Source organism: Chiroxiphia lanceolata, chromosome 25, assembly GCF_009829145.1.
Source record: "Chiroxiphia lanceolata isolate bChiLan1 chromosome 25, bChiLan1.pri, whole genome shotgun sequence".
Classification (NCBI taxonomy): Eukaryota; Metazoa; Chordata; class Aves; order Passeriformes; family Pipridae; genus Chiroxiphia; species Chiroxiphia lanceolata.
Genome location: NC_045661.1, coordinates 4,507,448 through 4,531,171, shown reverse-complemented (window position 1 = coordinate 4,531,171; position 23,724 = coordinate 4,507,448). Strand labels below are relative to the sequence as shown.

General features: G+C 46.9%; 1 protein-coding gene across 1 annotated transcript; it reads left to right on the top strand.

The window, feature by feature from the left end:
- Positions 1–508: 508 nt before the first annotated feature.
- Positions 509–23,175, top strand: TSPAN2 (tetraspanin 2). Its single transcript, XM_032710887.1, has 8 exons — positions 509–621; positions 2,523–2,625; positions 13,811–13,908; positions 14,699–14,773; positions 15,297–15,398; positions 16,602–16,676; positions 17,431–17,514; positions 19,206–23,175. The coding sequence occupies exons 1-8, from the start codon at positions 553–555 to the stop codon at positions 19,269–19,271; spliced, it is 672 nt and encodes a 223-aa protein (XP_032566778.1). The 5' UTR covers positions 509–552; the 3' UTR covers positions 19,272–23,175.
- Positions 23,176–23,724: the final 549 nt, after the last annotated feature.

Below are 23,724 nucleotides of genomic sequence, written 5' to 3'. Positions count from 1 at the left end.
GGCGATTTTGCGGGCAGCATCTGCAACATTCGGGCATCACTGAACGCCCTGAGACACGCGGGGTGCCCGGAGGGCTCCGACGAGCCGGGCGGGCACAGCCCCGGGTGGGAACAGCCCCGACAGCCCCGGGTGGGCACAGCCCCGGCGGGCACAGCCCCGACAGCCCCGGGTGGGCACAGCCCCGGCGGGCACAGCCCCGACAGCCCCAGGTGGGCAGAGCCCCGGGCGAGCGCAGCCCCAGCGGGCACAGCCCCAGCGGGCAGAGCCCCGGGCGGGCACAGCCCCTACAGCCCGGGGCGGGCACAGCCCCGACAGCCCCGGGCGAGCGCAGCCCCAGCGGGCACAGCCCCGACAGCCCCGGGCGGGCACAGCCCCCGCCGCTCCCCGGCCCCGCCCGGGAACTCCCGGGCACAAAGTCCGCCCCGGGGCGGGCCCAGGTCGGCGGATCCTCTCGGGCAGCCCCGCCCGGCCCCGCACCTGCCCCCGGTGCCGCCCCGCCGGCGAGTCGGGGCCGATCCGCCTCGGGAGCTGCTGCCGGAGCCGGCGCCCGTCATGGGCGCGGGGCGCGGGGGGATGCGCTGCATCAAGATCCTGCTCTTCATCTTCAACCTGACCTTCTGGGTGAGCGCCGGGCCGGGCGGGGCCGGGGCACCTGCTGCGGGCGCTCCGGGACGCGGCCCCGGGCGGGGGGACCGGGGGGTCCCGGGGGAGGGGAGAGGGTGGGCGGCTCGGGCGGGGGTCCCTCCCAGGAGCTGAGCTGCCCGAAGCAGTGACAGCGCTCAGCCGGCGCTCCCGGCTTCTGCTCCCATGGAGACACAGCTCCTCCTGGGGAAGCAGCGATTCGATTGGAAATGACGCCGCTGGGAAAAGGCAACCTGTGTCTTAACTGATAGTTTAAAGTAGTGGCCATTTCCCCGGCAACCGGAAAGCTGCAGGAGGAGGCTGGGAGAGGTTCTCCCAGCACCGCGTGCAGCGGAACGTTTCACAGCATCACGGTGGGTTTTGCTCCTGTCATGTCAAACAGCGAGCCAGCAGCTGCTGCGTTTACAAGTTCATCCTAAGGGAAGGTCCTCGCATCATCCCCGAGAAATTTAGGGAATGCTGTGCCCGTTCTCCCCTCATTGCACCTTTTCAATAGTCTCACAGTTCCAGAGCACAGCTGAATTCACACTTTCTTTTCTCTTTCACTTTCCCTCGTGCTCTGTCCTCCCTTCAGCTTTCCAGTTTTTCACACTGGAAAACAATCAGCAGTGTCATCTTCTTAAACGTCTTTTTCTTTCCTTCTGATTCACTGGGTTCTTTTAAAAGAAGTCACAAAGTAATCCTGTTCAGCCTCTCTGGAGCGAGCAGTTTTGGGCTTTTGTCTCCTTTATGCTCGAAGCACAGTTAAAGCAAATGCTGTTCCCTCTTGGTGACAGCGCTGGGCGCCCCGGGGACACAGTGCTGCTGTGCTCGAGCTGGAGGGGCAGAGTGATGCTGCCCAGCTGCAGCTGCAAGGCAGCAGAAGGACAAAGCTCTGTGTTATTTGTTTCTCAAAAGCGACAACTACTGTGTTTTGTTGTCCTGCCTTTTTTGCTGGGATGGAAGAAACCACCTCCTCAGCTGGCTGGGGCATTCATCCCAAACTGCCAGCCTAAAGCTGAGCCCCTGCCTGGCAGGAAGGAGGTCCCCATGCTGTGACAGGGTGGCAGGGGACCCTCAGCTCTGCTAGGACACGTCTGTGAGGAAAGCCACGATCCCACGCTCTCCAGCTGGGCACTCGCCTGCTTTCCTGGCTTGTGGAGATTGTGCCACACGGATCAAGTGCCAGGCAGTGCAGGGCAGGTTAGAAATGCACCGTGCCAGGCTGCCACGGCCATGGGAAGCAGCAGGTGTTTGGGAGCCCTGCCCAGGTTGTGCAGGAGCTACAGACTGAGGCTCTGGGCCTCCATCAGCACAGCAACAGGACGCTGTGCCTGATCCTGTGGGATTCTGGAGCTGTCTGCAGGGATACCCACTGCCTGGGAGGCTGATAATTTGTCTGGCCTGTGGTGGGGCTGAGACCACTGACTGTAGATTTTTTCCCTTAAACAACATGCTGTGACACTCCCTTGTGACCTGGTCTTGTTTGCATTAAAGGGAATTTTTCCTTCCATTTGGCAGCATCCATCACTAGTTTCTAATATCTGTACTCCAAGACACTGTACGTGTAACAATCCTTTTACCTCCTGGTTCTGCTGGGGAGCTCCTGCCCGACTCCATTCCCTGTTGGAGTTCAGGCCAAGTTTTCATGACTAAATGACTTACCAGGTTTGAGAGCCACTACTAAGTTCAGAATCACCACTGCACTGCAGAGCTGAAACAAAGCAGCACACTGCCCTGAAACAGGAATTTGTTGTTATCAGACGCTGGCAAGCGCTCCCTGAATTTTGGGGGGGGGGGGGGGTTCAGGACAGCACAGGTGACAGTGGCACCTCTCTGGTGCTCTCTGCTGCTCTCTGGCCGTGTGTCTCTGCAGTGCTGACTCTCTGTTTGTGTTGCAGCTGGCAGGACTGGCTGTCATTGCCTTTGGGCTGTGGCTGCGCTTCGGTGGGGCGATGGCAGACTTTGCTACAGACCAAAAGTCCCCGGAGTATTTCTTCCTGGGTAAGTTCCAGCGCGTGGGAGGACACAGCTGTCAGCCCTTGCTTCATCCTGGGGCAGGTGATGCATTGAATTCTGTGAAGGTCAACAGTTCCTGCCCTGAACTACCCAAAACTGGGCATTCTGCGTGTGCCATGTGCGTGGTGGCTTTTGACTTCTCTCTGCCTGGCATCCACTTCCTTAGTCCAAACTAATCTCTTCTCTTGGATTTGATCCAGTCCTCACGTATCCTAAGTGAATTGTGCTAATACTCTCAGAATAGAAGGTGAGACAGGTCAGAGACTCGTGGGGTTCACCAATATATCCTTCCTTCTGTGCAGCTGCCAGCCAAGAAAACAACAGTGTCACTTCAGAATGTTCCCAGTGCCAGTGCAGCAGTTAAATTTTGCTCCCCAGTTCTCCCTGTGTCTCACTGGTCAGCACTGGTGTTACTTCATTCACACAGGCCCCAGTGTGACTGAAGTATCAGAGCAAATCCTTCCACTAATGAAAAGTCAAACTAAACTACCTGGTGTTCAGCCATCTCAGGAGGTGTTTGTCCAACCCAGGCAGGAATCAACTAGTTCCTCAAGTCCACAGATCTGCTATTAGTCACTTCTAATTTTAGCATTTAAGATAATTTTTCTCTCCCTAGGATTTCCAGGCGGGTTTTCTGGAAATGCCACCTGTGTTATGTATCTATAGACACCCTTAAATAGCAGCTGTCTGGGACTGCCAGCAACTGCATTTCTCTGCCACTGGCAACTGTAACATGTCCTTACAGCAGAAAAGTCAGGGGGTTTTTCTGTTTAATTCATCACCCCTGGAGACTGACTCAGTAAAATCCAGTTGGTGCAAACATTTTTGCCATCTCCAAGTGCCAGTTGTGAATGAATTCCCAGCCCTGCTGTGTCCATCGAGCCACTCTGACAGGGTGGAAGGGCTGGGAGTTGGCCCAGGGTGTCCTGCAGTCAGTCACCCATCACTGCAACATTGTGCAGTTACTTTAAATACCCCAGTTCTCTTAGTGGAGGTCTTGACTCAGCTCCACCACAGTCCCAACCCAAGCCCCTCTAACATATGCAGCCAGGCTGGAGACACAGAGCTGGCTGTACAGCTCTGTGGGAATAGATGGGGAGAATGTGATGTCCAGCAAAGTTTCCATGTGATTTTGTGAGGCTGAATAAAACCATTCAGACAAAAATGCTGTTTGGGACCTGAGGGTTATTGTAAAATACCCTGTAGCATCTCCACTGACACAGAGAGGCAGGAAATATGATTTAGTTTTTCTCTTACATCTGAGCTGCTATGACAGCAGCATATTAGATCACCAACTTCATTTCCAGATCCAGTTTATACCTGCTGAACTTCCTGTGCTGTGTGCTGGAATGGTTCCCTGCCTCATCCACTTATGTTTGTCCCAGGAGAGAAAACAAGACAGAAAGATGTTCTGACCTTCAGAATCAAGTGCTGTTGGTTTGTTGGAAGCCAGAAATTAATACATCCTGTGCTGTGAATAAGCACCACAGTGCAGACTGTAACACACTGTGTAAACAAGATATTCTCTGGTGCATGTGCATTCAAATCTGCTTCCGTCCTGGATAGGAATTACAAAAGTTGTTCAAAGCTGTTAATTTTGGGAAGTCCTGGGGAACCTTCTTGTAAAAGTTTCGTCACAGACCATGACACTGAACTATTGGGCTGCCACATGTATTTATAGAGCTGTCTGCTGAAATATGTAACTGCAAGCAGGGGAAGTGCTGAGGAACAAGGCACAGAGATGTTGAGAATTCTTTTAAACTTTCACTTTGGACTGAATTCTAAAGCGAAGGGTTTGCCCTTTTTTGTAATAGGCACTGGACAGAACAGTCCTGTGAAAGAAAACCAGAGTTTTTTGCTGCCCTCCCTCGTTACAAATCATGTTAAATGCTGCTGTGACTTCTGAGCATCTGATGGGGCAGCTGTGCTGGGGCTGGGAACAGTCTGGGGCTAAGTGGTAAAAGAACAGTGATAAGTTCAGTTACAGTGGGTTTTGCAGCAGACAAAGCTGCACTTGATGGTCCTGCTGAAGAGCTTTGCCTCTCTAGATTTCAGCTTGGAGTCCCCCTTGACAGTTGTGTATTGGGCCTTTCTCAGAGTCTGTGGGACTGTTGTTTGTTTGGCTCTGTTTGCTCTGTAACATGGATCCTGGCTGACAGCCAGGGCTCTGCATAGGAATTCTTAGTATGGAACACTGTGCAGCACGCAGGGAGCAGCTGGCCTGAGGGCTGGAGGAGAAAGCCCTCTTAAGCAGTATGACTTAAAAATAAGTATATAGCTAAATATCTAAGAGTAATTTCTTTGTCTCTGTCCCCCTGACTGCTTCTGTGGCTGCCTTGTGATAACCCAAGCCCCTGTGATCACATCAGCTTTGTGCCAGTGCTTGGAACAACAGTGCAGGTGCATTCAGAGTTTGCTTTGTAGGCTGAAACACTGTCCAGAATCACCATCTTCTGGAAAACATTTCATTTTCTTTCTTCTAAAGAGCAGCATATTCTGCTCTTTCTGTACCTGGACTGAGCTGCCAGCCCAATCTAACCAGCTTCTCCCTTGTGCTTCCTTGTGATGTTTTTTTTCCTGGATCTGAAATGTTGTTTTAGTTTAAAATAATTGATAATTCTATCCTTGCATTTTCCATTAGGCCAGAATGAGTCTCCTTAAATAGCCTTGCTCTTTACCAGCAGTCCAGCTGCCTTTTCTGCCCCTGGAATAGTTCGGGCCATGACTTGGCAACGAGGCCTGTTCATCTTTTCCAGCCACTGAGATGTTTTTGTTGGTTGGAGAACAGCTTCCAGGCAGCAGTGCTGAGGGCAAGCACATATGTGTTCTTAGTTTTCTGTTGCCTGTGGTTTTGTGTTTGGTGATCCATATTCCCCACTGCAGACTGCAGTTAAAATCCTACAACAGAGAGGGCTGGAGTTGGAATTCTTTGACCCACGCAGTCTCCATCCACTTTACCAGATGTATCTTACAGACTCCTAAAACTGGACATCCACTGCCTGCAGCTCCCCAGCTTTTGGAGTTTCTGCTACAGTGGGACAATATTTTTTATGTTGCTCCATCTCATAGTACAGTTTTTGTGCCTGTGCTTCAAGTGGTGAGGCAAAATTGGAGCTTCCTTGTTTGACTGCCTTTCAGCTCTGTACAGGTCACTCCTCTTGTAGCTGCACTGGAGAGAAAAAAGGATGAAAGAAAAAAGATAATTTCAGCAAAGGCCCATAGCTGGCAGTTACCTCTTTTATCTGAGTTGTCTGTGGCACTGTACTGATCAGATGGAGGAAGGATCTGTAGAATAAAGGGAATTCCTTGGATTGCTCAACCTTCTTGAGACTCCTGTACCAAGACTCTGGCAAGTGTTTTACTGGGCAGGAAAGTCTGCAATAATCAGAAGGAAACAGAGATGCTTCTGTGAACCCAAGGTGTCAGCATTGCTGTCCCACAGTTGGTCCTTAATTAATTCCTTGTGCTGTTCTTAATTTCCAAAATACCTAAGGCACAGCAGTACAGACCAAGTGCTGCTGAGAACAAGTGGAGAATTTGTGAAGTAAAAACTAACACAGGGACTTTTTAAGGGTCTGTTCCAGGCCCCTTTTGTCCCCTCTCTGCTTTTGGTGGATGAAGGGCAAAGTCTGCTTTGGTTCCTTGGGCGACAGGAAGGACAAACTCTTTGTATCCCTAATAAATGAAGTGCAGAGGATCCCATCACTGCCAGCAGCAATAAAAATGAAGTGTATGAACTCAACAAGCCCCATCAGGAATGGTAACAAAACCTGATGAATGTGAATGAATCAATCTGGGTGATTCTTTCTCAGCCCTGAAACTCTGCTTTTCCTACACAGCCAGAGCTCACAGCCCTTGTGCTGTGTTGTGTTCTCTGTTTCAGTTCCATGATCCAGTCTGTGGTCCAGGCATTCATCAGGGCCAAACCAGTTGTGGACAAAAGTTTCAGGGTGGCTGTGGCTTTTTCTTGGGGTCTGTGAGAGCACTGAGTGATCCTTCTGGCTTTGAAAGGTACAGTTAGATGGCACATGCCTTAGGATATGAAGTCATGTCTGGAGTTGAAGGATATTAGTAGTTTTTCTCCATAGTAGTGGATGCCCATACAAACAGGAGTTGGCCAGCAGTTAAATCCATGTAAACTGCAGTTCTCTGCTCCTGTGCCTCACTTTGTTCTAGTTCTATTCATGTATTTTGGACTCAAGCACTGTATCCTTAGTCAACAGTATTTTTTCTTCTAAATCCATGACCTCTCAAACTCCATCAGCTTTTAAAATGAGGGCTGTTGGCAAAGCAGCCTCTGCAAAAGGTGCAATACCACAAGGGGAGCATCAAATGGTGTATTGGAGAGCCTTTTAGTCTGTACTTAAGACTTAAGCCATGAACTTGTCTTTCTTCCTATCATCTTGTGTTCTTCTGCTGTTCAGGAAGAGTGGTTTAGAAGAGGCTGATAGTGGCCCTGAGTGGAAAATGGAAGCTGCTGCACTGGAAATTGTCTTAAAAAATACAACACCACCACTACCACCCCCTGAGAAAACCTCCCTCAAAATGAAAGTTGCTCTGAAGTCTCTGTGCTGGATCACAAAACCTCGCAGCAGTTCCTAAGAGACAGTATTCCCCCTGGCAAAATAAAAGCAAGAATAAAGGCAATTCTGACCAGAGAAGCCAATTTAGCCTAATGGAACAATCCATCCATCCATCTGCCTCGGGTGGTTTTATATTTGCAATGCACTGATGTTCAGGAGGCTGGTTTTTTAATTAATCACTTAAGCACGATAATGCACTTTATGCTTTTTGCCTATTAAATTGTGCTCCTGGGTGACTTCTGCCACCCTCCTCTCTCTGCTGTAACTATCTAAAGCCAGTTCCACCCTGCAGCAGCAGTTGAACTCACAGTTACACCATTTCCTTCTCTGGCACACCCTCTTCTCCTCCCTTGGCAGTGGCTGCCCCATCCCTGGAAGTGTCCAAGGCCAGGTTGGACAGGTTTTGGAACAACCTGGTCTAGTGGAAAGTGTCCCTGTCCATGGCAGGGGGTGGAACAAGATGAATTTTAAGATCCCTTCCAACCCAAAGCCTTCCATGTTTCTGTGATTCCTTGCTGGAGCAGCACACTACACTCCAGGGATGCTCAGGCTTTTTTTTTTTTCATACAAACTCTCTTTAAAAGGACCACCTCTGCTCTAGATGCCAATCTCCAAATGGGCTTCTGGAAAACAACCAAACCAATATAACCCATTACATCTCCAGGGAAATGTCCTTTTCAAGGGAATGCTGTGTTTCATTCTGACAGAGCTGTAAATACATTTGGAACGGCCACTCTTGAAGCCATTTAGAGGAAAGTGCTTTGTCTGCTGGAAAAAAATAAAACAGCAGCCAGAAACCTTTTGGGGATGTGTCGGTTCAAAAGCATCTCCAGAGAGGGTTTGGATTGAGCTGGCTCATATATACACAGGATTATTCAGGGTGTCCTAATCTAGAGGGGATTGCAGAGAATCAGGAGAGGATTTCAGGATCCCAAATGACTGAGTATTACAAGGGCAGATGAAATACAGTATCAACAAAGCAAAGTGACGCAAGTGGTAACAGATAATGTGAGCAGAATAAACACTGACAGACCTGAAACCAGCTATAACCACACAGGAACATGATCTTAGACTCCCTTTCAGTTGCTCCTGACAACCAACTGCCTTGTTGACCTGTAGTCAGAGGCATATAAATGTCAGGAATCATTAAGAAAGGAAATGGGAATTCAATTGAAAAATCTTAATGTCATTTTGTGCCTCCCCAGTGCACTCAGTGTCCTGATGCTCTCTGGTTCTGCTCAGAAAGGATGTAACAACACTAGAAAAAGTACTTAGATATTTGATGAGATTATGGTCATTGTGTGCACTTTGAACAACTCCCATATGAGGAAGATTTTCACACTCTTCACATCATTAAGTTGTAGAATCTGTTGCCACAGGGCTCTGTGAAGTTCAGCCACCATTGTGCAGGTGTGTTGGTTACACCTGATTTCAGTGCAGTTTGGTGGGGGGTGACAGGCACTGACAGAGCCTTTGGGAACAGCTTGGCTTAAGTGAATTTGGGATGTGATTATTTAGGGTCGTGAGATGCACGTGAGCAAGAGGTAACATGGTGTTCTGTGGGAAAGGGGAGGAAGTGGACTGGGATGTTGCATTACAGTGAGGCTGCTTTTAAATTGAAATTCAGGATTTGTGCATCAGCAGAAGCCTACAAACTGGCTGCTGTCCGTAATGCTTTTGTGGTTCCAGGAGGATTAACCACAAAATCCTCGTGGAATTCACACAAGACATTTATTCCTATACGTCCATTATGCTCGAATTAAGGGTTATGTTCCAATTCTCCAGAAATCCATCTTCCTTCAGAGGCCTCTGCAGCTTTTCTCCAGTTTTGTAAATGTATTTTATAGATAAATATACAATGGAAATGTCTAGTAACAAGCCTGTTTCAGAAACAGCCTTTTTCTGCCAAGTGCCACACACACAACTGTCCCTGTCTGGCCAGTTATTTCCAACTCCTACGTGTGTTTCTCATATTTTCCAACAGTGTGTCTGTACTACAGGTTCCTTGGTGCTCTCCTGAAGGCTCAAGAGCCTCAGTCCTTCTGTGGAGGAGCACATCTACCTCCTGGACTGGAAGGAACACACAACCTCAGGAAAATCCCTTCAAGTCCTGTCTGGGCTCTCGGGCTCCTGCCATCGCTGCCTCTGGGTCCCTCACCCCAAGAACAGAGCTGCTTGTTTTCTCAGTGGATTATGAACAGTTGGTGGTTTGTTCACTGTTATTTACTCAGCCAAAAGAAAAAAAAAAAAAAAAAAAAAAGGAGAATTATTTAAAATGGAAAGTGACCATAGCAGCCAGGTAAACAAGAAACCCATGTGAAATAAAGCCAGACAGAGACACTGTGTGTCTGTCTGCTCCTGCTCTTTGCAGGAGGCTCCAGGCAGGGATTTGTGTCTCAAAACCTTCAGTAGGATTTGGGGAAAAACAAACAAACAAACAAACAAACAAAAAGCAGCTCTGGGTGTGGGTTCTGTTCCAGACTCTGAAATTAGATCTCTACCAGGCTGATCCTTCCCTCACTCTTGGCACACATAAAGACACATTGCAGTCAGCAGCTATAAAATTCCATCCCTTTCTTCTTCCTGGTCTAAAATGAGGGGATTTTGCATCAGTGCTAATCACAGAGGTTTTGTTCATCCAGAAATAACACACAGAATATCCTCAATTTTTCTTGATGTGCTTCTTCACACCTGGAGATCCACTGTCTCCAAGTACAGCCCCAGAAGGGATATTGCCCATATCCAGAAGAAACAGAATCTTAGGGAAGAACTCTGTGCCATGAGCACAAATGCCAATCCAGAGATGTCCTCTGAGCTGTGGATTTGCCATTCTTCACTACAGGGAGCCACAGGATGCTCTGAGGTTGCCAGATAACTTTTGAATTCCCCTTGTAACTGCAAAGCAGAGTCTGCTAGAGAATGGGAATCCCTCCTGTTGGAATTTTCACAGGGAATACCCCCATTTGACAATTTCCTTCCAGGAAATAATGATTTTCCCCGTGGGATGAATCAGAAGATCAAATATACAGAAAAGCTGCTGCTTCATTGCTTTCCAGATGTGTCCTTTGCAAAATGACACAATGGCTTTGCAAAGAACAATGGCTGAAGAAGGGGCTTTCCCCCCCCTTACACTCACTATTTTATAGCCAGAAGGGAAATCAGTTTGTTATCAGGTGCTCTCTCACTTGACTCACTGCTAAAAGTGGAAGTCTTCATTTCTCTTCACAGCTATAAAAATCTCTGTGTGGGGGGGGATGTCTTAGCACAGCAAAACAAACAAACCACCACCCCAAACCCTCAATATTTCCTCACCAAAAAAAAAAAAAAAAGTCCAAGAGAATAGGCTCTGTCCAAAAACCCCCCAGTCCTGTGACACTTTGTTCTTCATCCTCTTGTGGTTACAAAGAAGCCCCTGTTTCCTCCAGAACCTCTCAGAGTCAGTGGTGCCCTGGCTGTGTCTGCTCAGATCAACCAATTTTCTGTTGGATTTGTGAGTGGATTTGACTCTTTGGAATGTGCCTCTTCATCCCTTGGCATTCAGGGGTTGAGAGTGACTTGTTTGTGGGTCCTGCAGGGAGGTGTAATAGATGTTGCTGAGCTGGGGGCAGGTCCCTGCCATTGGGTCCAGCTTTGCCCTCCTCAGTGGAGTGTTCCTGCTCTCAGGATTCCCAGTTCTTCTGTTCTCTGCCCCTGTTTGGGTTGTGTGCTGCCAACAGCCTCAGAGACGAGTTCCACATCACACCCTCTCTCCTCTTCATTAGCAGACACAGATCAAAGTGCCCAAATTACAGGAAATGAACAGAGGCAAGAAGTGGTGAGAGGGAAAATTTCACACAGGCCACAAACACATTTGCTTCCTTTCTACCTTGTATTTTTTTTGCCTTCTGCTGCACAAAAGGCTGCAGCTGGACAGTCTCCTCATCATTTTCAACCCACCAAAACAAGCTCTCTACCTTGACCTGACCCACACACCTCTTTCTGCCACGTTGTGCTCTGTGCTGAGCTGTTTTGTGTGCATTTCTAGCTCTCAAACATGTTCCATTTTGTGCCTTATTTTGTTTCCCTGCCGTGCTGTAGATGCCAAGCTGGAGGCCACGCCAAGGCTTTGTGTTTTACAGTGGAAGTGCTTATGAATAGAAGCTGATTAAGGCTCTGCTTTCCATCCTGCTCTTTGGAAAGGGATGGGTTCTAGTGAAGCTTAGTTACTTCTGACACATGATACTATGGGATAACAATGTTTAACATTAAACCCACCAAATTTCTGGATTTGTGGGCTAGGGATGGCTCTCAGTGCATGATGGCTGTAGGTCAGGCTGTGGTTCTAAGGTGTGTGTGCCAGAAATTGTCACCCTTTGCTTTTTCTTTTCTCTCTAGAGAGTCTCACTTAAGAGTTTATGTTTCTTTTTAATCAGAATTTGAAGTGATCATGCCTACATTGCTGTGTACAGCCCACTAGGAAAAGAAATACTGCACCCCTGCCTCATATACTTACACCATCTAGGATGTTCCTGCATCTACTGCTTTGACATCCTTCCTGGAAGTCATCTTCCATTGAACATACCTGGATGTGGGTGCTGGGAAACCTCACAAGGCAAACTGAGAAATAACTTGAATTCCCTTTGAAATTTTTTTCGAGCTGCTCTTCATGTGTCTCACAGAATCACAGAATATTCTGAGTTGGAAGGGGCCCACAAGGATCATCAGGTCCAACTCCTGGCTGCAGGACAGCCCCGAAATCACAAGTCTGTGTGTGTTTATATAGCAGACAAGCAAAAAAAAAAATCTTTATTTTTGTGGAAATTTTAAGTGCCATCACTATTTTCCAGCTAGAAATAGCTCTCTGGAGTATCAGCAACTGGTGCTGAGAAAGGACAGAGTGGGATGAACTCTCCCGAGCAGGAGATGGAAGAAGGTGGTTTTAAAGTCTTGGCTGGCTCAGCTGTGGGGCTCAGCTTTGTTTAGTGAGTGGTGTGAGTTCTTCCTGTAACACGCCTTAAAAGGGAAGTTCTGATTGAGGTAGCGGTTCAGTTGTGACTCATGCCAGTGAAATGTTCAGGCTGTTTCTCTGACAAATGCAAATCCAAACTCCTAAGAGTGGTCTCACCCCCCCCCCCCCCCAGGCTCACAGAGCTTGGTCTTTCCTCGCTGGAAACGACAAAAAGAAATGGGAAGACTCCTCTCCTCACTCTAAAATAGCTCTGCTAAGTGGCCTGATAAGTAATTACAGGGGCTGGGGCAGGGAGTGACAGACAGAAAACAGCCCAGGAAACATCTTGGTAATTACACGGCGTTTGTCACCATGGAGATGTGAGCAAATGGTAGTGTTGGTGTTTGGCAGTCGAGCAGCAGGTTCTGCACCTGAGGCAGGGTTGTGTTTTTTTTTTTGTCTTTTCCAATTCATCTTCCACGAGGCCTGACCTTTCTCTCCTGAGCCATATATATCTTTGTGCATCAGTAAAAACCGGTGCTGTGAAGATGTGTGCAAGTATCAGCTTGAAGAATGCTCGGTCCTAGTAAGACACAAGTTGCTGAATATTAAAAATCTAGAAAATACGGAGTGTGAACTGCCAGCACAGTCAGCAGTAGCATCCCACCAGCACCACAGATATTATAATTAAGATGGCAAGGCCATATTAATTGCAATTGTTTTATTGCTATTTAGCAGAATTTATTTCTCAGCAGGAATCCCTAACCAACTGGGGCAGAGGGATGGAGGGGAAGAGAAGGATCACAATAACTGGGATATACAGAGCTGATACAGAGAGACTGGACAGTGATGTGGCAGTTAGTGGGCAGCAGGCAGAAATTTGGATAGCTGGATGCTCTGCACTTATATATTGATTATTTTTACATTTTTCTAGCAACTGCAAACTGCCATTTGTAGGGCTTTCTACTCTGGGTTACACGAGGCCTGCTAACAGTAAATGCCAGCAGCTCTGCTAACCCTGGGTCAGATTTAAAATAATGTTTAAATTGGTAAATGAGCACAGTAAAGGTTCTCATTAAAGTTTCCACAGTCCAGGCTGGGAGCAAAGGCTTGCTGTGCCCTCTAGTGCACACAGCCAGCAGCTCCCTGTCCCCTCTCGGGGAAGACACAAGGGAAACTCTGCTCTGGTTTCCTTTTGTCCTAGATAAAGCCCATACAAAAAAAACCCCAAACCATCTGTTGAATGTGAGTGTTTCTAGCAGTTTTGCAGGTGGCAGAGATGAATGCCATTCCCCTCACCTTCACAGTTTAGTCCTGTCAAGTTCTGAACACAGCCAGAGTCCCAAATGTTAAGTGTGTGGGGCTGCACTGACATCTCCCATGTTCCTTTAAGCTCCACTGCTGCAGAGCAGTACAGCACACTCCAGCCCCAGTCAGTTAAGAATGGGACAGTTTTGGGGGGTTGTTGATATAATTAATCATTAATTATATCCTCAATCAATACAAATATCTCCAAGGGGTGTCAGAGGATGGTGCCAGACTCTTTTCAGTGGTGCCCACTGGCAGGACAAGGAGCAATGGCCATAAACTAAAACACAGGAAGTTCCACCTCGACATGAGAAACCTTCTTAAGTTCCTGCCTGCCTCTGATTTTCCACAGGGCTCTATGTGTTGGTGGGAGCAGGGGCCATCATGTCTGCAGTTGGATTTTTCGGGTGCTGTGGAGCAGCGCGGGAGTCTCAGTGCTTGCTTGGAGCAGTGAGTAAAGTGTTTTGAGGGCCTGGGATGAGCAGGGAAATCATTCAAAGCATTCAGTGTGTCATTAGTGGAAATACCTTTTTAATGTCCAAGACTTTTCAGGTCCTATGTCCTCTTCCTGGCTAACCCAGCTTCTCTGACCACCCTGCAGCTGCAGAGCTGTCCCACATGAAGGAGTTCCCACCAGCACCACAGATATTATAATTAATATAGCAAGGCCATATTAATTCCAATTGTTTTATTGCTATTTAGCAGAATTTATTCCTCAGCAGGAATCCCTAGCCAACTGGGGCAGAGGGATGGAGGGGAAGAGAAGGATCACAATAACTGGGATATACAGAGCTGATACAGAGAGACTGGACAGTGATGTGGCAGTTAGTGGGCAGCAGGCAAAAGTTTGTATAGCTGGATGCTCTGCACTTATATATTGATTATTTTTACATTTTTCTAGCAACTGCAAACTGCCATTTGTAGGGCTTTCTGCTCTGGGTTACACAAGGCCTGCTAACAGTAAATGCCAGCAGCTCTGCTAACCCTGGGTCAGATTTAAAATAATGTTTCCCTGGAATTACCTTTTATCTTTCCTGAAGCTCCATCTGAGCCACATCTTTGCCATTTTTCCTTTGTTCCCATATGACAAGGAATCTGACTCTGCCCCTTTGCACAGCCCCAGCTCAGCAGCTTTGTTTCAGTGTGGGGTGTTGGGCTGGGCAAGGATGAGGGGCAGGGCAAGGACTGGCAGCCCACAGGAACAAGGGATGTTCATTGACATTCTCTCCTTCCTCTACAGTTCTTTGCTTGCTTGTTGGTGATATTTGCAGCTGAGGTCACTGCTGGAGTATTTGCCTTTCTAGGCAAGAAAGTGGTAAGTAGCAAAGAGCCTCTAATGTGCTAATGGGGCAGTTATGGATTCCAGTGCAGACTGACAGCATAGGGCAACTTCCCAGGAGATTTCTCCCAGGAAGACTCTCTGACATTTTTTTCTGGAGTCAATGAGAGCTTGTGTTATCACAAGACCAGAACAGGATGCAGTTTTTGCCCCCCTCTATTAAAGAAAATCTGTAGGTGTGATTCCACCTTCCATCCACAAGGAACATCAAGTATGAAAAGAGGGCACTGCTTAGAAAAAGGGCAAACAAATTCAGGCACTGAACTTCCCCACCTAACAGTGTTTAACCAAAAGACAGAATACAGCCCATGAACATTCTGACCCTCTGAATGCCACCAGGCCACAAAACCTCCTGTCTTTCCAGTCCTGTACCTGTTTATCAGGCACAATTTCATAGAATCATAGAATCAGCTGGAGGTTGATCACAGAAGCTGGAAGTTTGCACTGGGCTGGGGATAAGACTGATTTGCCACTCACTTGGAAAGTCTGATTTCTGCAGGCAATACAGGAAGCCCAGAAGATCTATGAAGATGCTTATGATGATTATATGAAAAACCCAGTGGGGAAGGTCAACAGTACCATCTATCGCTACCACGTGGCTGTGAGTACTCAACTCTGTCACCTCCCTACTGCTCCACTGTCACATCACCCACTAGAATCCAGAATTCCTCCCACTGAGGTATGGAAGAATAGAACTGAGGGTACTTAAAATGGAGCCAGAGGCTCACAACCCTGAGAGTTTCCTGAGGTCCCTGTCAAGAGTTCTGGTTTTTGGATCTCTACTTTTAGAAGTGCAACGGGCCAGGCCTTGAAATTCCTGATGCTTCTGGTCTTGGCTGTGCAGAAGATATGACTATTAAGGCCCTTTTGGGTATTGAAATCCAAGAAAAAATACTCACAAATGCAGAGAGAAGGAGAAATGTCTCAATCCTCTGCATTTGTCAGAGAAAATAGTGACCTGTGTCCCAGGACCTACAATGTGGCAGATCCTGTCACTGGCTGGACCAAGTAGGAAAAGAACCAAAAGTCCATGTGTGACACAGTTCAGGCCACCCAAAAAGTGAGTGTCTGAATCAGAGTTAGAACCTGTGACTGCCTCAATCCTATTTGTGTCTGTCCTGTATCTACACTGCCTCCCACAGAGATCAAGCCCAAGCTTTGTTGCTCCTCACAGCAATTCCCACGTTCTTTAGAACAAACATTTCACAACCTCAGACCCTTTTGTCCTTCTCCCATAGCCGTTTTTTCTGACCCAAAGAGGAATTCCAAGCATTTTCTGGGAGATAGGCAAACAGGAAAAACAAACCCTCTGAAACACTGATTTATTACTGTCTCCAAACCCAGCACGATGTTGTGTCAGAAATAAAATTCCAGCAATCTCTGCTGCAGCTCTTGTGCATTGCCCATAATTCTGTATGTGATACTTGACCTTTCTGCTTTCTCCCTTCAACAGCTCCTGTTTCCTTGTAAGCCAGGGATCAGCTTCTCCCAAGTCCACTTGTTTGCTCTGTTATGAGATACTATAATAAAAATCCCTCCTGGACATTGTTGTTAATACAAATTTGCCTGTTTACTGTGGCCTCAGACAATTGAAACTCGTTTTTGAGAATTTCATCCCACACAGTTGGAACTCTACCAGAGGCAGTGGTTAATACAGAGAATAAAATTATTATTTGATCTGTGTTGCTTCTATTTTTTAGTTATTTATTGTCTCACTTTCAGTTTGAAAGTAGTAACTGACTTTCAGTATGAAACAGTCTGTGGTTTCCTCCTCTTTGATTCTTCCTCTCTCTCTCTCCTTTAGCTCCAATGCTGTGGGAAAGGTAACGTGGAACAACAAGTGGGATTACCCTGTCCAGAGAATATCCAGCTGCCAAAGGTAAGTGTCCTCTGTCCTGGTAGTTCTAATCACTTTTTCATGCCAATTGTTTAGTAAAATTGGAGACATTCTATAACTAAAAGAAAGGAAGAACTTCCCTTTTTTCACCTTGTGATTTCCAGCATGGAATTCCCTATGACATGGAGCAGCCTGGAGGCAGATGTAAGTTGGAGGTTGTATTGAGCTCAGTTCTGAAGGCTGTTTGTGGCATCCCATGGTAGCTGAGACAATATTACATCATCTGAAGGGAAAAGGGAGCAGGAGATAACAGGACAGGATCCCAAATGAAGGGCCCCATGGAGGCTGAATTTTGGCAAGTGTTTGCCTTAGTCATGCCCGGAGCCTCCGGACTAGAAACTCTGTTGGGCCTAAGAAGGATATTTCTGTTATTTCTGTTCTTTCTGTTTTTAGGGAATCTGTTTGTGAGCACAATGTCAAAATGAAGGTTTTGCATCAGTAGAAACCTCCTGATTTAGCATGGCCTGTTACATAAATGAGTTTAAATTTAGGGAGAACCGAGTGTAAGAAAAGTACCTGTGTCAGCCTGTACAGGCAAGAGGTACAGATGTCTCACTAGAAAAGGGAATATGCTGTGAAAATTGCCTGACAAAACCCATGGCTCAGATGCAGGAATTAGGATGGTAACTGCAATATTTTTCGTATTTATGTGTTATTCTTTGAGAACAGTTGATGGAGTTGGTTGGAACACATTTTTTCTAGGAGTAAAGAAATCTTTCAATTTTGTTTTTAACAGAACTGCCTGGTTGAAATTCAGAATGTAATTGATACTAATCTGCATTTAGTTGGAATTGTTGGAATTGCAATTGCTGGCATCACAGTGAGTAAATCCATGTTTGCAAACCTCTGCTTGAGCCCAGTACCCTGTCCCTTACTTAAAGCTTTGTGGAAGGTGTTTTGCACTTAAAGCTTTGTGGAAAGTGTTTTGCAGCAGCTGGTGAGATTCCAAAAAGGTGCAGCTTTTCTTATCACTTCCAGTGTGTCCTCTCTCTGGGAATTGCCCACATCAGTGCAAGCAGACCTGTGTGACTGTGTTTTACCATTTTGTGTCCTTAGACAGGCTCCAAAGCAATGGTAATCTTGTTTTGTTGTAACAGTAGGAATGTGGAGTGCTCATGAACCAAACTGAAAAGCAAAAGGCCATAGCAGCATTTCATCTATCCCAAAACAACTGCAGACTGATGCTTTAAACCCTTTAGGATCCATTCCTCAGTTTTCACAAGGAATAGAGAGTACCTACCCTTTGTAGAAGTGGTTTTCCAGGAACATGCTGGCTGTAGCTTTGGTTCAATGTGAAGGACAGTTTACAATCAGGTTTTCTAGGACAGAGCTGTGACCAACAGATGTCACCCTGACCCAGGGATACAGCAGGATGGTCAGGCTGTAGCTCACCAGGCTTCAGCAGAAAGAGTTTTCCAGCCCATCTGTGCCTTTATTTCCTTCAGGCTCAAACATCAGCAGCACAAGGAGCCTGAATGTTAGTAAAGGAACAGCCCTTTAGGTGCTCTGAAGAGCAGGAGGTTCATGGGCTTATGTGGACACTTAAAAGCAGCTGAAGGGTTTCTGTAGGTACAGAAAGCACAGCAGGGTTAAACAATCCTGGGATTTGTATGAAACATGAAGGGGTACCCACAAATACAGCAGAGCAACGTGGGTGGGACAGAGTTCAACAACCCCACTGCTCAGAACAAGGACATCTCCTGCATGGCTGCCACCTCAGATACACACAAATTATGGAGTGATAACAACCCCAGTGGCACCAAAACCACGTCTGTACATTTTCCTGTGCTTGTTTCTGACACTTCATGGGGTGTGACAGCTCAGCTGGCTCCTTCCTTAAGGACATGTGTGAGGAGGGGATTTGAACCCAGTGGTTTAACTGCCCATCTCCCATCCTTAGCAATGAAGCCTCAGGAGGCAGCTGCAAACTGCTCTGGAGGATCAACCTGTGGCAAAAAAAGACATTTCTGGACACTCTGGCAACACTCACTGTTATCATTCCCTCTAGTTAACCAGCTCCCTGACGTGAGCAGAGTTTTATATTTAATGTGTAGTCTTGCTCTTGAGCACACTGAGTGTTAATAGCTCAGCTTTCCCTGTGACACTGCAGTGCTCAGCACCAGCTCCAGGAACCTGGTCCCTCTGGAATCACTCAGATCTGGATAATATTCCACGTAGAAGCATTCTGCAACTCTTAACCTCGTGGTGCAATACTAGGGAGAATACCAATAGCCACAGTTATTTAGTCTGTTAAATTTATGCTAATAATGTTTGGGGCAGTTTTGGTGGCCTTGACATTTAGAACAAAGAACAGCAAACCCAGCAGGAGCAGATAAAATCTTGGCTTTGAGGAGCAGTGAAATCTCTTGCGTGTGAGCTGCCTGATGTTTTGGGGTTTGTAGATGGGAGCAGCCACTGCTCTGCCAGATGGACCTTCAGATTGTTCTGACTGCAGATTATTTTATCACTGTTTTGCAAGTGGATCCCTAAATCACATCCCTTCTCTTCTAGATCTTTGGCATGATATTCAGCATGGTTCTGTGCTGTGCCATCCGTAACACACGGGACATGATCTAAAACTGTCACGGCACAACTGGGTCCCAGGAGTTCCAGACTAAGCTTACAAGAAGTGCTCTTCTACCCAATTTAATAATTGTAATGCATTTTAATCAGTGTTTTAACATACTGAGAGGAAAATATCCCATTAGGCGATCAGGTGAATTGTATTAGTTGCAGTAAAACTGAAGTGAACAAAAAAAAAGGGGGTTAAAATGTCCTTTTTAATGAAAAATGCAAAAGGTTCATCTAAGACTAATTTGATTTTTAATGTCTGTATATGTGCAGTTAAGAGTTTACACATGTGTGAGCACATGCCTATCTGCCCTTACAAATGTATATGCACGTGAGCAGGTACCTGGATGTGCAGTACCTTGTCTAGGTAAGTATTTGCAAATGGAATATGTTGTGTGTGCATCCAGAGTCTCCCTGTGCAGGAATCTGCACATCCCACAGGGACACAGTGCTTGGAACCCTCTCACACTGAGCCCCTGTTTGACAAGAATTAGCAGAGGAACAAATGCCACTGTAAAAAGCAAGACCCACCATCCATTTTGTAACTGTTCTTTCCAAAGCCCAAACAGAGTAGAATTAATAAAATCGGACTTTATTTAAAAATAACTAATGCCTAAGGGCCTGCTCCAGCAAACTTTAATTCATGTGAGTAGACCCACTGACTTCACTGTCATGCAGAGACTGGATATTTATTTTTTTTAGGACTGGACCCTTCATGCAAATGCAGAAAGCTCTGGGGGAGGAAACATGTCCAAGGAGATCCAGGCTAAGGGAAGAGGGGGAAAGAGGTGGGAAGCTGGCAAGACAAGGCAGTCATTTGGGAGGAACTGCAGTGCAAAGTGTGCTTAAGCTTCCCAAGGAGCCTGAGATACACCAAAAAACCCAACTGTGAGTTAAAGGGGCCACTAAAATCCATATTCAGCAGCCCCTTTGTCCCAGAAGCCTCACTGTGGCTACAAACTGGTGCAGGAGTGGAGCCTAGAGCCAGAAAAGCAGCCCCTTTGTCAGATCTCTCTAGAATCTAACTGGCCTGTGGAAGCCAAACAAAGAGTGAAGACGGTCAGAAAAAGAACACACAGCACTTTAAAATCCTCAATTTCTGCTTCTGTGACTATCACAGCTTCCACAGGGCTCTTACCTCAACCTCTCACCCTTTCTTGTGGGTGCAAAGCAGGAAAGAAAGATGGGACATTTTTACAGAGCCACAAAGTAAGGTTTCTTACTGGCACCTTTAGATTGCATGTCAGGTATAAAAATTACACTGTGTGCTTGAAATACCTCAGGGCTTGCGTTTACATAGTTTGTTTCTATATTTTTATTTTTCTATTTGTCATATTTATTCATAAGAGAATGTTCCTTTTGAACCAGACTGGGAGGGAGAAAGGTTGTCTCAAGAAAGGGAAAATAAATTACAGCCAAGGCTCAGAATCTCTTAATTTTTGGCTTACTCGAGATAATTCACCATTTCAGAGAACAGCTTTTTGCTACCAATATCCCCACAGCAGCTTTGTCTCTCTGGTGATCACTAGTTCAGATTTCTGATGCAGTTGTTCCACACACGATGGGGAGAAGTTCAGTTAAACTAGACATCATGGACCATCCTGATGAGCAAGAGCATTTACAAGTCATGGGGGTCTTTATTTCACTGAATCACAGTGAAATGAAATGGAATTTCAGGAAACATGTGCATTCCAGTGCACATGTTTGTGTGGATTATACCCCCTTTATGATATTTATCTCGTGTTCCAAAAGAAACTCAAACTCCCATCACTTTTCTGTCACTTCAGGAATGGAAATAACTGTTGCTGCCCCAAGTATCTGGTTGAATTGACACATCTTTGCTGTCTTTTACGTAGATCTCTCTTTTCAAATTGCCCTGGCACAAGCTGTGGCACTGCACTGAGTGCTGGCACTGCCAACTCAGGCTTGGGTCACTCTGGCTGAGTTAGCAATGGATGCCAGTTAAAAACTGGGCCTGGGATCTTACTCTGGAAGTATCAGCCCAGGAAACAGGACCCCCTGCTCCTAAGAAAGGCCCAGCTGGGAGAATGACAGTGGCAGCAAATCCATGAGGGTCTCAAGCTGAAACTTAGAAATCAGTTTTCCCACAGCAGCCAACAAAGTGATTCCCTGGCTCCCAGGTACACCTGAGACTTCAGTTCATGGGATAGTGCCCAGCTGGGCTGTGTTTTCTCAAGGTAATACTGACAGAAAGAAGAAACCTGTGTAGAGTGGCATTTTTGCCACTCAGAGCAAGCCAGCTTTCCAGGAAAAGCAGGAAAACCAGCACCATGCCAACAGCACCATAGCCAGTGGTTCAGGTTCCAAGATTATTGCCCTACAGGGATAGAAAATGATTGCAAATAAAGAGATTTCCTTCTGTTACACTCCCCCTCGTAATGACAGTATTTTATTTATTTTAAACACATCTACATAGGTAATTGGGTTTAATTCCTCAAATTTGCAGCACCAGAATGTAATGATAGCACCAGAGTTTCTCTCTTTATCTGTTATTTCTTGAGTAAGTTGGAAGATGCCCACTCCTGCTTTGAGATGCACTGAACACACAGGCAGCTTGCAGAACCTGCTGTTGCTTCCCCAGCCCCCCACTCCTCCAGAAGTACAAAACCATCTCAGTGCCTTAGGAAAACAGGGAAAAGTGGTACAAAAAAACCCCCTTCTATAAATTCAGACTCGAACCACCGAACTTTCTGCTGAAGTGTTTTGGGTTTGTGGTTTGTTTTTTGATTCCTCTGAAGAGTGCATTTATTTTGCTGGGCATTACTGCTCAAGCTTTAGGGTTACTGCTATTTAGGTCTAGGGGATACTTGCACTGCATACCAGGAACAGAATATTACCTGTTACTGGTTTAGTTCTCTAAGTTATTGGTATAAATTAAGCTGGAAATCAACATGTTGTTCATATAATAGTGCCTTTAACAGAATCTAGGGATAAAGGTCTTTTGTCGTTTCCTGCTGTTGTGAGGTGCTTAATCTAAAAGCAGTTTTCTCTGCATTTTAGTAACTGAAGGTCTTTTTGACTCATCAAGAGGCATCAAACACAGCTGTTCTTTCCCTGCTCCAGTAAATGCCATGTAAAGCAGCAGAAACACCCATTTAGTCCTGTCCCTTGCATCCCTTTCAGAGGAAAGACAAAAGATCAGATCCCTCCAGGTGATAATTCTGAAAGCACATCACACGGGTTTTCTTCTCCTCAGTCGAACAGTTTGTTCTGAAGCGTAAAGATGTAAACTGTCGATGCCCTTATTATGTCTCTAAACACCCTTATTCACATTTCCCTTGTCTAATTTTTCTAAGTAACTGACTTCAGTGGGAGCTTCCTTTGTCCCAGGAAAGCTCAGCCAGTTTTGGTACCTTGCAGAGAGACCGAACAGGAACTGATGAAGCTCAGCCCCGTGACATCCCCACAATGAGGAGTCACTTGTCTCGATACTGATAGTTTTATAACAAAATACATTTCGCGTGTCTTGAAAAAAAAGAACTTTGAGTTATCTTAAGCCTTCAGGCGCTGCGTTGTGCGGCCTTTGGAGGCTGCGGATTAACAGCTGTCGTTGGGTGAAAATGTACATAAATAAAGCTTTTCAATCTTCTTCCTCTCTACTGGTGCTCCAGCCGCGAGGTTTTCCAAGACACAAACCACTTCCAGGATAAACGTGTGTGTTTTTACAGCACAAATTGTGATTTTTGGACAGAACTGGCGTTTTTTCGGTTCGTGCTGCAAAAGTCCGCGGCAGAATTACCTCGACGGCTCCTTGCTTTGAGAGAGAAAACAAACTCACTCTGTGGCTGAAATTAGCTTTCGCTTCCCTGCGATGTGTTCCGAAGTGGCGTTTTATCGGCTTTGTGTCTTGAACTTGAAACGACTTCCTAATAAAAATAACCTGGAACAAGCGGCTCCCGGAGAGAACTCGGTGCGCGCGGTCAGAGCCCCCACAGCACCCCCCGCCTCACCTGCGGCGGGCGGGCGGGACGCCGGGTCGGGGATCGGGATCGGGACCGGGATGGGGATCGGGGTATGGATAAGGATGGGGATCGGGACTGGGACCGGGACCGGGACCGGGCCCGGCGGGATCCGAACCGGCGGCACCGCCGGGACTCCCCTCAGGGTCCCGCGTGCCGCGGAGGCCCCGCCCACCGCGGGCAGTGCTCGCTCCCCATTGGCTGCGCGCGCTGAGGGCGGGGCCGTGTCACAGAGCCCTGGGATGGTTCGGGTGGGAAGCGACCTTTGGGATCATCCAGTGCCACCCCCTGCCCCGGGCAGGGACACCTTCCACCAGCCCAGGTTGCTCCAAGCCCCGTCCAACCTGGCTTGGGACGCTTCCAGGGATGGGGCAGCCACAGCTTCTCTGGGCAGCCTGTGCCAGGGCCTCCCCACGCTCACAGGGAAGGATTTCTTCTCAATATCCTAAACCCGTTTTCTTTCCGTGTGTAGCCATTCC